Below are 17,594 nucleotides of genomic sequence, written 5' to 3' on the forward strand. Positions count from 1 at the left end.
GATTATCGTCTCCTTCGATGAATACATGAGGCAAAATAGCTTCTCACAAACGTGTAGTTTTCAAAGTATACTTATTAATGGAAACTATTTGCTTGAACTTATACATAGTACATTTATGAAAAAAATATTTTATACAGCTGTTGAAACGAACTGTTACCATACCACCCTCGTGGTACCTGTTTTCCCACGTATGATTGGCAAAACCTCTTAAAGAAAGTTACATGCATCTTAACTCCTGTTCAAGTTTTACAGATGATTGCTTGGCTGGATAAGTAGGTTACCAAGTACTTAGAAGCAAAAGTGTTTCTACGCCTTGTGTTCCTTACAGAGCTAGTCAATTATGATAAGCAAACAATATCAATTTCCTGTACCCACAATTATGCATAATGTGATCTCTTAAATTATTCAATATCATCTTATTTCTGTTTGAACCCATTGTTGACTGAATTTGTTCCAAGGATCTAAGAACACGGTACGAGCGAGAAATTTAGTAGGCGTTTCTTCAAAGCAATATTTAATATTTATTTAGGTCGGCAGGCATGTATCAAGACATAACAATCGCATAACACTAACGTACGTAGTGTACGTCGATATGAAATACATATTTCAAACCGGTATACATACACAGTTAAGATGTACATTCTATGTACATTAGTCAAAATGATCACAAAAATATGAATATCAACCATCAATGATCTGCATAAGTGTAGCAAGTTCTACTTCACCTAAGCAATGCCACTTGTTTGATCTATTTCAAAAAGAATTCCTCCAAGTTGAAACATTATTTTTGTTGATAAAAGATGATATGTACACTGTAGACATGGCAATTTAAAAAGAGAATTGTTTTTACATAAATTCGTAGTGTTGACTGGTCACAATGACGATGAAAGACATACCCTTTGTACAGCATGTATCTCGACAAATAGAACATATACATTTGACATGCAATGAAGCACACCTCAACAAATTCGTTACGCAAACAAAAAAGAGGTATCATTTAGATGGATGGAATTATGAATACAATTCTAATAACTCCCAATGGCTTAATCCTAGATAATAACACCTCATGGCAAAGTATTCTTACACAGAAAACTTGTTTCATGCTTATCAGCGTATTTACATCAACAGCTATGACATTGACAGTCAATAACGTTCATGTATGTTGTAGTTCATGAGGCTGTTTCAATTGTCTAAATGCACAATGCATTATTTGACATTTGCCTAAATGCACAATGCATTATTTGGCATTTGCCTAAACGCACAATGCATTATTTCACAATTGCAAAGATGCACAATGCATCATTTGGCATTTGAAATGCAGCAACGCCGCCAAGCGACGTGGCTCACATCAGCAAATCGCTGAGAACCTTGGTACAGCAAAAACATCTCCAGATGTTGAAGGAGAATCACACCCCATATTTGGAAGGGGATCAGCTGCCAAGTTTTCACATATTTTTTGTTACACCACCTTGATCTTTAAGATTACATTATACGGATCTTCCTCACACATAAGTCATGGTGGCGTTGATGAGAACAGAGACCAAGAAGAATGTAGCAAGCAGACATCTATCCAGCCGTGCTGCCACTTCTTTCCATTCGTTCACCACTGCTTCCTCGCGATCCTTCTTCTCTCTCTCCTCTCTGGCTTCCTGGATTTCACTGATGATGGTGTCCAACTTCTGCAGAAGGGCCGCGTCGCTGTTGGTTACCAGAGGCGGCATCGTTGCCCCCCTCTGCAGCCTCTCTTCGTAGTGAAAGGCGTTCCCGTTTTGGGACGCCGTTGGCATCGGAGACACTGTGTTGGATTTCGGTCTGTTTTGTTTCCTGAGGTTCACGTCGTGGCTTGAAGTCTCGCTAAGACGTCTGATTTTGGAGTTTGTGTGAGATTGGACCATCCTGCAGCAGCCGCAGAAGAGCCACTCCGCCCACTGGTCTCTCCGCTCCATACGGAGGAGACGTTTGAGCCAGGCGGGGGGAGGGTTAGGGTTGGGGTTGGTGAAGTGGAAGGACAGGATCCAGATACTCAACATGGAGGAGAGGGAGACAATCGCGATGATGGCTCCAAAGTATCGTCCTGCAAGTAGAATAGAGTGTCATAAGTTGTTGCTTCAAAACTGTTGTATTCACCTTACATAAGAGTGTGTTAGTTTATAGGAATGTGCCATCTCGCTACATACTTATCTATTCAAATGAATATTACGATTGAACTGCTGTAAATGGATGTCAATAATTTACGAAATATAGTACTTAACGTGTATCATGTAAAATCTCACAGAAGTTTAGTATAACATTTCAACAGTAGCACATATATGATTTTTGAACCAAACACTAACCTTTAAGAAAATAGCAATGTAGAAAAAAGTTCATCGACTTAATGTAAAAGGCAAAATATTCGCGAGGAATTGTTTGCATTTCGGGGTAGGGAGAAAATTGTGTCTTCGCGGTGGTTTTAAGTTTGAAGTGGGAATTCTACGTGCGGGTTTTTAATGTAAAGCGTAATGCTACCAAAAAGAGTGTGGTGAAGATGTTAAACAGAAAACTTCTACAGTGGTGATCCACCCTTACCTATGAACGGGATGTATCTAGATGTTGTGGGCAGATTCTCTGCCACGATCTGCATGAAGACGACCAGAGCCAGCAGCATGGTGGTACTCAGGGACAGCTTCTCACCGGAATCAGGGGGCATCGCGAAACTCAACAGGCTGGAAAAAAAGTACACAAGACTCAAAATTAACTGGAAAGTTCTTCTGCGATGGTAGAGGTCATTCCGGATCAAAGTTAAACTGTAATTTCAAACACAAATAAGACAATAAGTTGAAGGAAGATTTCTGGCAAGAGGAATAAAAGAAAACATGAACATCAGGGCTTTACGGACATCCCTCGACAGAGACGGGGTCGCCGCAGACTTAAAGCAACTTGTAATATGATCCACTGCTCACCGGGCCACGTGCTCTATCTGCATGAAGTGACGTCACAGAAGCTGTAGATTACTCATTCCTTGACAAGATTGGAGTTGATAAGTCGAAAAGTTGGGTAAATCCAATTTTTGTGTGTTGGAAATTACCGTTAAACCTAGATTCAGAGGATTCAGAATTCATGCATTCTCACGTGTAAGAAATTATCAATCAGGTATGTAGCCATATAATGCTACGGCATCAGGGACCTGCAATCATCCTTAGATATAGACGGAGGACGCCTTAGATTATCTCCTACATTTGATCATCATTATCCTTCTCATCATCAATTGTGCTTTGAATCTGCAAATAGATGTATACCTGATGATCAGGATAATGATGCAAGGTGCCACCACGTAGTACAGGTAGTACAGCGACTCTCTCTTCATGATAATGTAGAAGGTGACGTCAGGGTAAGGCTCTGGACAACAACTGTGAATAGAAATATTAGATTACTGAATGCTTGGCTTACAAACTGTGGTGTCCCCAAACGGTGTTTTATTTTTTTATTTTGTTTTGTCTCGTATCACTGATTAACAATTGTCAGTATTCTTACATTTGATAACAATGAAAAGAAAAAAATGCAAAGCAGTACCTGTAATAGGCCTCGCTTCTTATTGCTCGAAGCTCTGTGATGGTCCATTCTTCGTTGCGGATGAAATTGGACAAGTCGCCATTCGGAGACCTATGAAATAGTAAGGTAACATTATATTTTTGACCAAAAATGAAAAAGCAATGGATTATCTGTGCAAACCAAGCTTTTTCCGTATCTATAAAAGGAAGATGTTTGAATCAGCCAGCTCACATTTCCGCTTGCGTATAAGTGAGCGATGCATTGTGGTCTTGGTCAAAGTTCAAGACTCCGTCGCTTTATAAACAATTCTTGTAGTGTGTAAGTCGGCAAAATGGTCTAAAATGTCTAGAAAAGCGGGAATTTTTTACTTGCGAAGGGAACATTTGACCCTACACCACAATGCATCACTCGCACATGCACACAAGGAACTATGAGGCGTTGGTGATGCTTACTTGCGCGTAACGTTCAGTGAGAAGCCATCGTAGGCCCATGACGAGAACTTGAGCGGGCACGACTGTTGGTCGTACGGGAAGAACTCGACGTCGATGAGGCAGGAAGCCTTGAATGTGAACGGGTACAGGAACGTCACGTACCCGTCAGAGTTCACAATGGCCTTGACCTCAGGCTGCTGGGCGAATCCTTCGTCAAATACGCTGGGGGAGAGAACCAGATGATGTTGAGACAAATGTCATTCGAAAATATAACTCACTCACTCACTCACTCACTCACTCACTCTCTCCCATAGCTATAAATATAACTTTAGTAGGCTCATTCCCATATTCTTGCCTTAAGCCTTATGGAAAATCATAGAAAAAAAAACGAACAGCATTCAAGAACAATATAACATGTGACTAATCTACAAACTGACTCTAAATATCAACTTGTTAGGTTTGACTCCTTTATTTAGAACAGTGAAATACGAACTATCCCATTTTTGTAATGTGTCAGTTATGTGATGTTGAGAGATTATGTGATGTAAAGAAGGGAGTAGTTTTCTTTTTGTTTGTTCACGTGAAAAATTAGCATGGAATTTGGCGGTTCCCTTGAAGAGCTCGCTTCTTTCTTATTTTAAGACTGCTTGCGAGTTGATCATACCCAATGTCGAGGTGCTTATAGATTTTAAACAGCAAAACGCTAATTCCATTGAAATATCATAAATCTTACTTGTTGTATAAGATGATGTCTGGTAACCAAATGCTGGTACTAGTCAGCCGTATGGAGGTGATCCCTCCGTAGTCAGAGGCGTTCCATTTTAAATGTTCGTCGTACCAAAACTAAAAAGACAACAAAATGAAAGTCATCATTAACAGGAAATTATGCTTAGGTCACAATTGCGCCGGGGCCCGTAGGGGGTATAGTCCTGGCCGGGCCCCGAAGTCACAAATCAGTCAAACAAGTTAACTGTACAAACTGATAGATCTAGATGCACTGAACAAAGTGGAAACAACAACTCAAATGTGCTTGGTTTGGTTTTATGACATTTACATAAGACCAGGGGTGTTAACAACCCATAACACGGCCATCATTGGCTATTTGTCGGTGACGTTCGGTGACCTGCTAATATGATTGGGCCTCGCTAGAAAATTACTGCCCGACGTTTAGAGTACACGGGGGGGGGGGATGTACCTCCCGGTGTTTGCACGATTAGCTCACGGCGTCTATTTGTTACCGGGTCCCGTGTTGATTTCAAGCCCGAGATAAAATGATTAAAAAAAGCCCGGTAGCAACAGGGTGTCCCACGGGGCCACGTAGGGGTCACGCCCGAAAGTGAAAAAAAAACAGCCCGTCAACTATGTACTGTCTGAACAATGACGTTGCAAACTTTGTACTTGGAGACGTTTTGTGTTCTTAAGGAAATGCAATAGAGTGCCCACCCAAGAGACGTCAACGTAATTTATTTATGACGTCAGTAGCCTTTGTTATATTGCTAAGGACATGTTGTAAGGTTAAGGTGCATCTTAATCTGAATGAGCACTATAAATAGTATTGGTAGAAGTTGGCTTTGTACCAATAGATATCAGGTTGCATACTGACGTAATGCAGGGAGTGGCTCTTGTACAATACAATTGTGATAATGACATTGCGAAACAGGATCTGGATCTACAGCGGAAATGACGTAGTACTTACGTGTCTCAACCATACGTTGATTGTGATGAGTTGTTCTCTGTCATTCTGTAAAATGCAGAGCATACGCTTCATTAATGTCAACGTTTTGCTGTTAGTTTTTATAACTGATGTATATGAACTTAAATTAATATTCAACCGAATTGTGGCGTCGCAGTGGCAGTGTGCTTGGCCCAGAACCCAAAGGTCCGAAGTTCAAATTTGGAGTCCCCTGATTTGTCCCGTTGACGTTGTGCCCTTGGGAAAGGCACTTCGCGCGACTTCACTCAGGTAAAAATGAGTGCATCGCTTCGGTTAGAGACGTCCCTCGGATAGGACATTAAATGGGGCTTCCATGTTTGAGGAGAGTCACACCTCGAGCACGTAAAAGAACCCACCAGACTTATCGAAAAGAGTAGGGGTCCTTCCCGGTGTGAGTGGATCAAACCTTACAGTCTGGTCTTGAAAAGGTGATAGTCACCTGTAATGTCATTCCTTCCAATCCACAAATGTCTATCATTAATCCCGAAAATCTGAAAACCTTTAAAAAAAACCGTATAACTATCTGTAATGAATCTACCACCTTCAAGGGTGCGGGAAGGAGCCGTATAATAGACGACCCCTACCATTGACCCTAAGGTTTAGTTTACGCATTTACCCACAGTTACGGCTAAACAAACTAATTGTATTAGGAACTCTATTCATTGGGTGGCTTTTGTACCACACCCAATGGACGCTGACCCCTCAGAATAAATAAGACAAAAATCTGAGACAACCTAAGTGGTGTTGATTCAATGATCAGATAACCAAGTATTACGGCAATGCAACCGCAACAATGGCCTTAGTGGTGCTGGGTTTGCATGCGGTAGGTTGCGGGTTTGATTCCCAAAGACATGCCAAAGAGAATGGTGCATGCTGCTTAGCTTTTAGACACATCAATCAATAACAAAAGTAGAATTTTTTACTGCAAATGATACAGTTTCGCAGACTGAAAATCTTAGTTAGGAACCATGTCATTTTTGTTATTTATTAACAGCTAAAGCAAATTTATGGCTTTAGTTTGTTGCAATAGTAGTAATTACTAGCAATACAAGAAAAGTACTAGGATTCTACATTGCGATGATACCCAAATGATATCCAACGTTTATACGTTCTACATATTATATTAAATTGGAACTTTGTGCCTATAATTAATTGGTATGCTTAAAAGAGTAATTGTAATGACTATCTTTAACTAGATTCCTAGTAATAGTATAAAACAAAATAAGATAGAAATATTGAACAAACATATCTAAAGTTAATTCTACATTTTTTTACACAGTAACTTTTCAGACTTTTAAACATACAATGCCATATGATTTATTGTTATCATTCGTGAAAGTATTTCATACAGTGATGTGTTTATATAATATTCGATGATTAACATAATTAAAGAATTTGAAGATTTTTGTACGTTTTCTGTACGTTTTCACATATAAACGTGTCTGTACATGTTGTTGTCTGGGACTGGAACTCGCTCAGATGTGTTTTTACACCTATTTTGCCGTCCCTTCGGCATCTTGTATGGTCAAATGAATAACAGAAATAAGGAAATGAAAATAAAGACTGACCACGTCGATGACTTGTGCCAGGGCCATGTCCAATGTGACCTGGACGGCAGTTGAGGCGTCCTCGACCGGTCGGGCTTCCCTGTTGTAGCCGGTCATCAGGTGTGTGATCAGGTCGGCTTCCAAGGACAGCCCACAACAACCTAGAAAAACGGACATTTTTACAATAGGTTAATGATATCACCATGTCAATTACATCAAGTCAAGCGTCCTTTTTAGTACTTTCATTACCATCTATTCAACGTAAAGCCTTGTTGATTTGATTATATGGATGACAGGGACCGATGCGAGCAGCGAATAAGATAATAAAAATAAGTTTGGCGAAAAAAGTGACCTTCACTATAAAATCTACATGGTCAGGAAGGATGATCAAAACTTAACACACATGTAAGTATCATAATGGTATACCGATTGATAGATTCTTCATCTTTGTTCTTTCACATCTTCTTCTTTAACTTTGGAATTGGCTTTTGGCATTCTACGACATTCTTTTATTAGTATCTGTTTTCGGAAATATTTTTATGCAATTTACAGCAAATATTGTCTCATTTTGCAGCTGCATTATACGATTTACAGTATGGCCGAAAGGTTTGTCTGTTTTTGGAAACGGACAGATATTCAAATCAACATGGCCTAAGAATAAAGTGACTTACATCTGAAGCAAGCGTTGTATTTACAACAGCTTTTCTGTGTTTTTAGGGCAGTCACAAGCTTACAATGCCAGAAATGAGCAAAACATTTACACTAAAAACAGTCTGAAGCCGACCGTACAAAAAGAGCAACAAAGGTGTTATGCTTGATGAGACAGTAACACATTTTACAAAACATTGCACATTTTGTAACTTTTTCTCTTCTCTTAATCTTTGAATCTCTAGATTGTGAAAACAAGATCTCAAAGAAAGCATCTTAAATCCCTAATAAAACATAAGCAAAGAGAAGTGTCGTATTTTAGTAAAGATATACTAGTCTAGGATCAGACAGGGAAAGACTTGCCTTTCAAGATGGCGACAAAGATGGCGCCGCAAAGAAACCACCTCCCGTACATGTTTCTCCAGTTAGTTTACTTTTCCCGTACTGGAATCCAGAAAACACAACATGTTATCACAATCTAGGCACCTTCAGAAAACAGAGTGTACATGTAGAGACAGACAGCATCTTTGTAGTCAAGTATCTATAGTGCTGACAAAATCAATAAGAATGTGCTTAACCTTTTCAGGACATGACATGAAGTATTTTTCGAGGACCTTGTTTTAAATTTTTGCCATATATCAACAAACAGGAAATCTAGGAAGTTTTCAAGTCTTGTGAGGTAACAAATATTCTCAATTATAAACACAAGGTGTCTCTAACCGACTGAGCTGGATTATGTTAAAGGGGACCTTTTTCAGCTGTTCAAACACATTTATTGTCACACAAAGGCACTGGTGTCAAGAGGCGAATCGACTTAAGTTTTATCCAGTTTGAGCCATCAGTAACGCTACTTTGTAGCTTTTTAATCCTCTCGAAATTCCAGGTGGGATAGATACGTTTTCTGACGTATTCTATCTCACAAAACCACACAAATGTCGTATGCACATTTCGTGGTTTTCTGTTGGACTTCTGTTTTTACACAGATTTGAAGCCTACACACTGAGGAGAATGTGCGTAGTTTTCGTCGTAGTAATAGACGAATATGAAGACATACAATTCAAAGTTTACAGTCAATAAGACAAAAATTAGAATCGACGTTGGCGTAAATAGGAGAAGTCGACAGTTGTCACATTTGAAAGGTGTTTACAGACTACTATGCAGTGGTCACAGGCATTGAAACGAAAACATTGACATTTGTTGAACAAAGCAAAAAGTAAAGAAATCTACACAACAAGCGTGTCGTTATGACCTGTCAGATAGAGTCGTACCGTACTCAAAAAGTCCTCGCTATTTTGTATGGCTATGTCCAGTTGTGATGTTGAAAGATTCAGTATCCGTCTTTAGTGTTGCATCTGTTTTCCTTCGAGTTGTTGTTTAAGAACGCTACATGTAGCTTGTCTACTACAGGGATGTTTCTCACTCACCTCAGTAGCGTCGGTCACTCTTCGCTTTCTTCAGACCACCAAAAGAGGCACGTAATCCAAATAGTCTGTCGGACAACCAGGAAATGGCGCCGTGGACTTGATTTAAATATCGCGACGGCTCTGTGTTTCCTCCTCAAACGTGTAGGTGTACGCTATCGTCTAGCGAAATGCATCGGGCTGCATAGTCCGTCACGTTTTGTCGACAGTACACAAAGGCCTTTGAAACAAGTATCTCCCTTTTGGTCCTTAAGTAAACATGACAAAAAAAGGTGTTGCCATGAGCATGTAACGTCACACTACTGCTTAAGAGACAGGTGTGGTGTTAAGGCGTCATTTGACCTTAAGGCCAGACATACCACAGCGCTCTGAAAATCATTCAACAGTAATCGTCCATATATGATTGACATTTTCTCTAGAACTCATCGCACTTTAGGGTTTTAAGCTTTTCCTTTTTTGTGTGTGGGCTGTATGTCATTGAAACGCAACTAGTCAGGCAAGAGTAGAGAATAAGGTCAAAGGTATAGTTTTTCTACAACATGTTAATCAAATGGCGACAAGTACCAGCTACTTGAAGGTAGAAGGCGATGGGCTAGTGATGCACAGCACAACACTGACTACAATACTGTTACTGTACTATCCAAGCAGAGGTTGGCTTGTTTGACGTATTCGTAGGCGTTTTTGTGGGGCTTTCTATTTTGTCGTTTTCTGTGGCTGGGAGACACAAAGAGAACCTGACAAAATAGAAAGCCCTACACTGAAACGCATAAAATACGTCAAAAACAAGGCAGAGCCGAACCTCTGCTTGGAGTGTATATCAACTGAATTCATGTGTATCACGAGTGGACAACAGAATATACATGAAGTAAAATAGAAGCACTTTTTTTCTAGAAAAAAGAAGCGGAGAGATGGCATTATTCTACCTTCATCAAAAGATAATCATAAACTAGGATGTCTATTAATTGCATCCATCTATCCATGTTAACTTGCTGAAATTGTGAAAAATAACATGTTAATGTTAATCCACGGATGATATAAGTCGACTTTCTCTGCAACTGTTCTCTTTGAAAGTTCAAGTCTAACAATTCTAAGATGATTCAAACCCTAAAGAAACGACAAAATGGAAACATCCTACACTGAATTCTAAACAAGTGATATGTATGTCTTATTATAGTCATTCAAGCAATCTGTCAATGTAAGAAGGCATGCCCAATAAAACGCGCGTTAACTACAAATACAATAATATCATGCAAAATGCTGCTACTAGAGGGCAGTCGCCGTTTGTTTACTCAGTAGTTAAAGACTTGTCTTGACGTGTGTAATATGCCTCTATGATCAATTGGTAACACGAGAGACACTTGAAGAAAACGTGTTGGCATCTATCACAACACGCCCTTTCCCAGTTGTAATACTATCTTCATTCTTTATAAACCAAATGTTTCCTCAACTTAATCCAACAATACATTTCCAACGACTTTAGAGATCTTCAAATGATAAGCTACTCTCAACACGTTTACATAAACTAGTTCTACTTTGTTATGAAGGTTTTGCTGTTCCTAAGCAGTTACAGATGAAATTACGATTAATACACTGCGATATTAAAAAAGATAGCAGTCTCTGATATCTTTCAACTCCTAAGAATACATTTAGTTAAGGATATGGCCAGGAAAAGCAAAGGATTGCCAGAAAAGCAATCGGGGAGAAAGACTTGAAATAAAGGCACAACTTTGGTACAGCATCTATGTCACTCGGCAAATTTGTCACTGTCAATCGAGATAAAAGCTGTGTAACAAAATCTTCCTTTGAGGAACACTTGTTTACATTTGGCGTAAAGGAAACATGATCACCATTACACAAGTCTTTCACGCGAAGCTCGGGTATCGGCGCCATGTTTGTTTTACGTGCTCCTTAGTCATGTGACACAAATTCTCTCGAAGTGCATTATGGGAGATGACTTTGCTTGGTTCAGCCTCTTACTGACGTAATCAAAGTAGCCTTTCTGAAATACTATTTTGCTCAAGCGATACACGAGAAACTGATATTATCTAATGTTTTCTTCTTGTTCTATAGTCCATTTTCTGTATATGAAAATAACAGTCTATTTTACGTGTTGGGAGTCAAGTCAGTCTATCGTTTACTTCAAATTGAAAAGAGACTGTAGATATTACCTTGCTAGGTAATAGACTTTGGTTTTAACTAATAGCATTATCATTTTATAATTATTATGATAATATGTAATCTTTGAGTTCACAGAATTTGTAGCTTTGGATCATGACGACATACATCACGACAGGTGCACGGCGGATTCTATCCTAGCATCTTGTTTACAAACTGCAGCACTGACCCTTTGAGAAAAGGGCACGGTGTTTGATACAAAGTTTCAATCAACACCTGTTCCTGTTCTCAGTTATTCTCCAACAAATCCTTTAACAGAAGTAGGGGATACCACTGCAAATACACTAATCTGTGTAACTCTATTGTTAAATACGTAATTATTCGCTGCAAAGAAGACTCAAGGGGGTACATTGTCTGCAATTGACCTTTAACCTTTGCGTCAAACAATTGTAGGCCACCACTGAGTGAGACACATGATACGACATCTATTGTGTAGTACTTAAGAAGAAACTGTATTGCTCGACGGCATGGGCTAGAAATGTTACCAGAAATAGTCTTCCTCTCAGCCTTTCTAGCTCAGGTTGTTCCAGGTAAGACCGTTTTTAACTTTGGCGGTGGTGTGATTTGTCATGTGTCAATCAATCATAGTATGTGAGTGTTTTGATAATTAGTGGTACGTGTCTGTTAACACGTCCTTGTACGTTGTTTTGAGTTTTCTTTCTTGGGTCCATATTATCTCAATATAAATATGCATTGACCGTTGTTGCCTCCTCATATTTGGCCTTCATATTGATAGGGGTTAGAATAGGGATCCGGGTCCGATGAAAAGCACTCAACTGGTGTTTACAACGTGTTGAAGAGTATTTTGAGTGTGCACTTGTTTTAAGAGGGAGGGATAAGGGTGTGGTGGGGGTAGTTAGCACTGGAAAAAAAATCTTTGATCCGATGCAATTCCGTTCTCTAGCTTGGGGTAGCCATATTACTGATATCAGAGACAGTGTATGTAACGATTATGATATATCATCATACTAAAATGAAATGTGTGGTAAATGAAAAAGCTCGACGGTTCCTCTTTTCACAAAGGGGCGGGGCAGAGGTTTACGCGGGAAACTCTGACCGGAAGTGACGTCATCTTGCCATGTGACGATGGCGCTGGCAATCCCACCACCCTGGCATGGAGCGTCAACATTGACGGGAACCGACGGACTCTCATACTGGTGGCTAACGGGGTTTTGAACCAATTACCGCCGCCTGTGACGTACGCAGGACGACTCCAGCTGGACGGGACCAAGGACCTCCTTTTGCGGGACGTTACCATTACGGACGAGGGGGAGTACAGGTGTAGCGCCTATCCCTACCGCCTGTATGCTGTTACCTTGGTGTCACTGAAAGTATATGGTGAGTACCAAGGTTATAAATAAAGTGGAATTAAATTCATAAAAAAGCTAGAAATCATTTCGTTTTAAATCAAAAGCGAGGAAAAGGAAAGTCGTCAATTACATGGGAGGATGCATATTGATCTATCGGTCATTGATTTTAATTGTTGAACACAGATGGTGGCGTCATTAATGATGTAACAAATGATATATTTTGAATTGGTTAGGGCAACCTAACAACGCTGCATTGCACTTTTAGTCTCATGAAAAAGCATAGTGCTTCGCCTCAATAGAGGATACGCCAAACTTATGTCTGCGTTCGTGTGGTTGTATGTCTGTCTGTCTGTCTGTAAACACTATAACTCGAGAATTCTTAGATGGATTGTCTTGATTACTTAGTATGTGGGCAGATCTGGACAGGACTTCGAAATGATTAGATATTGGGCCCCCTACTGGCTCGTGAAAGCACTGCAGGGGAGACAAAAGTAATTGGAAGGTATCATCATCATAGCTTGTCGTTCATCTCAATCCAGTTCAGTGCGACTTCGTTCGCTTCCCGTAGGTCCGAGTCTGTGCAGGTAGGTGAGAGTCTGCAGTTGTTCATCAGGTGTTGCAAGGTTTGGGGGTCCTCACCGCAGCCGCAGGCTGCGCTGTTGGCCTTCCCCCACCGTATCAGGTTGTCACCTGTCCTGGCCACCTTTGCCCTTGCCTGGTTCAGGGCAACCCAGTTCCTCCTGGGCAAGTCGGCCCCCGGGGGCAGGGACTCACTGGGGGGTGGGAGTGCCCTGTTGTTGTTCGGGTCACTCCTCTTCCACATCTCGATCCTGAGGGTCTCTGGTGTCTTCCCCTCTAGGCCTTGGAAGGTATGAGATCGTGGAACTCAAATTTTCTCTTACTTTACAGCACAACCCACCCCACCAAATATAACCATCTACCCAGACGACGTGAACAAAGACGACGTTCCAGTTGGAACGAACCTGACCTTGTCATGCACTTCAAACAATGGTCGTCCTGCCGCCAACATCGTGTGGACCATCACACCAAACAACAGACTGCTTCCTACAAAGCCTACACTGACTACAACTGAGGGGTCTGATGGACTCTGGGACGTGACGTCATCAATCACTTTCGTCATGACCGGAAATAGAGTGACGTATGACATCCGGTGTGACGTCACTGGACCAAGACTCATCACCAATCAGAGTGTTACAGTTGTACTTACATCTGGGCTAGGTACGTTATTCAAAGTTATAAGGTACAGAACTTCTAGACATCTGAAGCATGTTGTATCAAAGGGCAAGAAAGATCTGTGCCCCTTGTTCCATCACATGTTAACTTTTGATATGATGTATTAACAGAACAGAATGCAAACTTGGACCTGAAAAATATGAAATTTAACATTATTAAAGATATACGTGGCATGTTTGAATCATAATATCCCTAGCTACACGTGTGTTGCGATTTAGATGATTTAATATTTGTATCTATGAATGTGAGATTCCATGCTCAAGTATATGAGTTTGTATATATTTCAGATTGGTCAGCCCAGCAAGGTCTAAGTACAGGCGCCTCTGTCGGTGTGGCTGTGGGGGTGGTATCAGGGATAGCTCTGATCTTCATACTGGTCCTCCTGTTAGCGAGAAACGGCGTGGGTAAAGGTTTCGGGGACACCAGGAGTTTCGAAGGTTTGCTGTTTTGACATATACTCACCATTTTTTATCATATTGTATTGATGTTATGTTATTTGCATTTGATTTTCTTACGAATGTTTAATTGCTGTTACGCTGATGACACCCAGGCCATTAGATATGCCAAAAGAAACAGTTACTCAAGCAAATGGATAAATTTGGGAAAATTCAAAGTTTCAAAATTTTATCTAGTTGCTTGTCAATGAGTAACTGTTTTTTGGTGTTAAATAGCTGTTGTCAAAATAGTTGTAACCCTCTAAACACAGCTAAAAGTTGATAATGAATATTGTGCTCATGATTTTATTCTCTACATTGCAGGTGGATTTGTGAACTTCCGTATGTCCTTTTCGCGGCATCACAGAGATAAGAGTGATCTTAGCAGGTCAGATGTCCAACCAACTGCGCCACCTAGCGATCCATCTCCGAATCGTTACCATCGGCCGACGGCTGCTGCTGCTCTGAATAGGATGCACCAAAATCAAGAACCAAGAAGGAACTTTCACCAAGTGCCCAAATCTCGCGAGATTCCTCCCGAGACCGATCCGAACATGTTCACCAGCACACCACGTGATCCAACCTACGAAAACTACATTAAGTGGTCGCCATCATTTGTTTTGTACAGCAAAGAATCAAGTGTACAAGTTTGACTGTTTTGAATTGGTACTGTACTTTGCGAATTGACAATAATATTTTGTATTTGTATGAGACAATATATCCTTGGATTTTGATATTGAGAAGCTAGTTTCTTGCCTTTAACCCTCATATTATACAAGAAAATTAATGTAGTGATCAATAACATTTTCAACTTGTGTGCAGATTACCATGTTTTGTATCTGATCTTATCATATTTTGTGGTGCATATTCTGTATCAAACTATGAAAACTACGTGTCTTGTTTGTAGTCTTTTCCATGGCTCAATTTAGTGAACAGATTTTCTGAGGCAGTGGGCCGGCGATTGAGGGTACATAGAATTGATTATTTTGACGTCGTTCATAAAGGATTGATTTATATCATCAGAAATTCCTGATTGATTATGTGAAAAATGAATTCTACACTGGTATAATGAGTATCACACAGAAATGCAGATATAGCAGAGCAAACTAGATGCATATATGCAATCAAGTAACAACTATTCTCTTTCAAAGTCTGAAATAAAACCGACTTCTGGCAGTACAAAAAAAGTTGCTAGGGATCCCAAACCTACATCACTTACTCTCTACTCCAAGAGATATCCACCGCTCAAAAATCATGACCATTGCATGTCCAAAACACAAAGTATCTAAACAGGAAATTCCGCTGCAGAAACGTAACGTAAGTTGCTTTGTGGCGCCATTCTGAGGTCTCAAGGCCAACCCACATACCAAATATCAATACGATATCCATGTAGGTATTCTCGAATTATGTTGCTCATCCACACACACAGATACAAACGTTACCCAAAACATAACCTTCATACAAGCAGGGCCTGGTGTGTCACCCCCAGGCCCCACCCCGACTCGAAGAAACCCCGAACAATCCGGTCAATGCTAGCGCAGAGTTGATGCGCACAATTCCGAGAATGAGTCAAGCTTCGTGCCAGCTGGACTAAAACAATCATTGATACCACGCCGATAACATAGTGACCATTCTATCCCGGATTTAAATATAGCGCCATGTGGAGTGCGAAGAGCCTTGTGCAATACAAAGACAAATATAAGTATTACTGTTTTAGTGAAACATTCCGTAAACTTTGCGTTGGGTTAAGCCCCGGTCACACTAAACTCACGTCGTACCTACGACGCACGTACGATGCATTTCCCGTACAACGCAGGTAAATCGCAGGTAAATCGCAGGTAAATCGTAGGTAAAATTAGCTATCGCAGAGCGTCGGGTGATGTTCAAAATTTTCCGGCGTCGTGCGATTTGTCACGTGTCGCTCATCTTATATGTGTGCACGTTTCATCTGACCTTTGCAAGATGGTGATGCCACCAGAAAGAATCAGGCTGGTGTGACTGCAGATACAGCTGAATAAAGTACAGGGAAGGCAAGCTGTAATTTTGGCAGCCCTCATCAGGGTTCTGCAAGAAAGACAGAATGCGAGAAGGCGACGGAGGTGGTGGGCGAGGCCGTGGATCCAGCGGTGGACCTTACTAGGCCAATACGACACACTTTTGATTGAGTTGGCTCGAGAGTGTGGTGGGGACTACTTCAGAAACCAAAAGCTGTCGAGCGCACAGTGAGCGCTGCTATATGTTTGCATAATCTCAGAGAGAAAGGTACCCAGGCTTACAAAACAGAGACTTGTGGCCAGCGGGGCAAGTTGTCCCTGGGGCATGGAGGCAGGCCGGGATGTTTGGATGAGATGCGAAATGTGCGGGGGGAAATGTGGCAAAAATAGAGGGAAAACAGCTAAGAGTCTATCTGAAACAGTACTACAATAAACCTGTGGGTTCGTTGCCATGGCAGCACCATATGATATAGGCCGATTTGCATGTATAGATATGTGCGCTGATGATGGCTTCAGTTGTTTTTAGTTTATGACAACAGAGACGCATAAGCATAAAGATATATCTTCTAGTAACTTTATTTTTCACCCCTTAATATCAAGATATGTTAATGAAATAATCTTTACAAATCACCCTTTCACATCCGGGGCAAACTGGCTTGGACAAAATAACGTTTTGTTGCATCGCATCCTTATTCTTTTAATGTATTAGAACGCCTCTTATTCAGTTTTGTTTTCGAATTTATGTTTGAAACAACCTCACAGAAGTACATTTAATTCGTACAGATACATGCACTTCTGAATTGCGTTGATCTTACATGATAACACACCTATGTACACAATATTGCCTTAAACAACCACTCAGAAGTAAAGATATAAAACGAGGGTGAAACGAAAACATTCCAACTGATCATGGAGCACAACATTTCTTTATGGTTTGATACATATCTTCAGTGGGATGTACTGATATATGGATTTCTCTGAAAGTGAAGTGCATGTGACAGCAATTAACTGCAAAATGAAAGTTTCAGTCTTTTTAGTATCTTTCTTTCGTTAAGAGATACAGGATGATATGTTTACAACATAAAGCAATCGTTGATATCAATAAAAAAAAAACTCAGTTCTGGTCGTCCTGCTGGTT

The 17,594-nt window shown here is 40.5% G+C and overlaps 2 protein-coding genes across 2 annotated transcripts; one reads left to right on the top strand and one right to left on the bottom strand.

Moving 5' to 3' along the window:
- Positions 1-495: 495 nt before the first annotated feature.
- LOC136425315 (neuronal acetylcholine receptor subunit alpha-10-like) lies at positions 496-9,694 on the bottom strand. The gene is made up of 10 exons (XM_066414162.1): positions 9,293-9,694; positions 8,232-8,312; positions 7,242-7,381; positions 5,656-5,700; positions 4,693-4,802; positions 3,981-4,181; positions 3,550-3,639; positions 3,276-3,386; positions 2,566-2,702; positions 496-2,074 (listed from the first exon to the last, which is right to left on the bottom strand). The coding sequence occupies exons 2-10, from the start codon at positions 8,281-8,283 to the stop codon at positions 1,503-1,505; spliced, it is 1,458 nt and encodes a 485-aa protein (XP_066270259.1). The 5' UTR covers positions 8,284-8,312; positions 9,293-9,694; the 3' UTR covers positions 496-1,502.
- A 2,177-nt stretch (positions 9,695-11,871) lies between these two features.
- LOC136425318 (CXADR-like membrane protein) lies at positions 11,872-15,353 on the top strand. The gene is made up of 5 exons (XM_066414165.1): positions 11,872-11,994; positions 12,488-12,802; positions 13,684-14,013; positions 14,316-14,465; positions 14,787-15,353. Exons 1-5 carry the CDS (start codon positions 11,943-11,945, stop codon positions 15,113-15,115), a joined length of 1,176 nt encoding a protein of 391 aa, XP_066270262.1. The 5' UTR covers positions 11,872-11,942; the 3' UTR covers positions 15,116-15,353.
- The last annotated feature ends 2,241 nt before the right edge of the window (positions 15,354-17,594 follow it).

This window comes from Branchiostoma lanceolatum, chromosome 19, assembly GCF_035083965.1.
Source record: "Branchiostoma lanceolatum isolate klBraLanc5 chromosome 19, klBraLanc5.hap2, whole genome shotgun sequence".
NCBI lineage: Eukaryota > Metazoa > Chordata > Leptocardii > Amphioxiformes > Branchiostomatidae > Branchiostoma > Branchiostoma lanceolatum.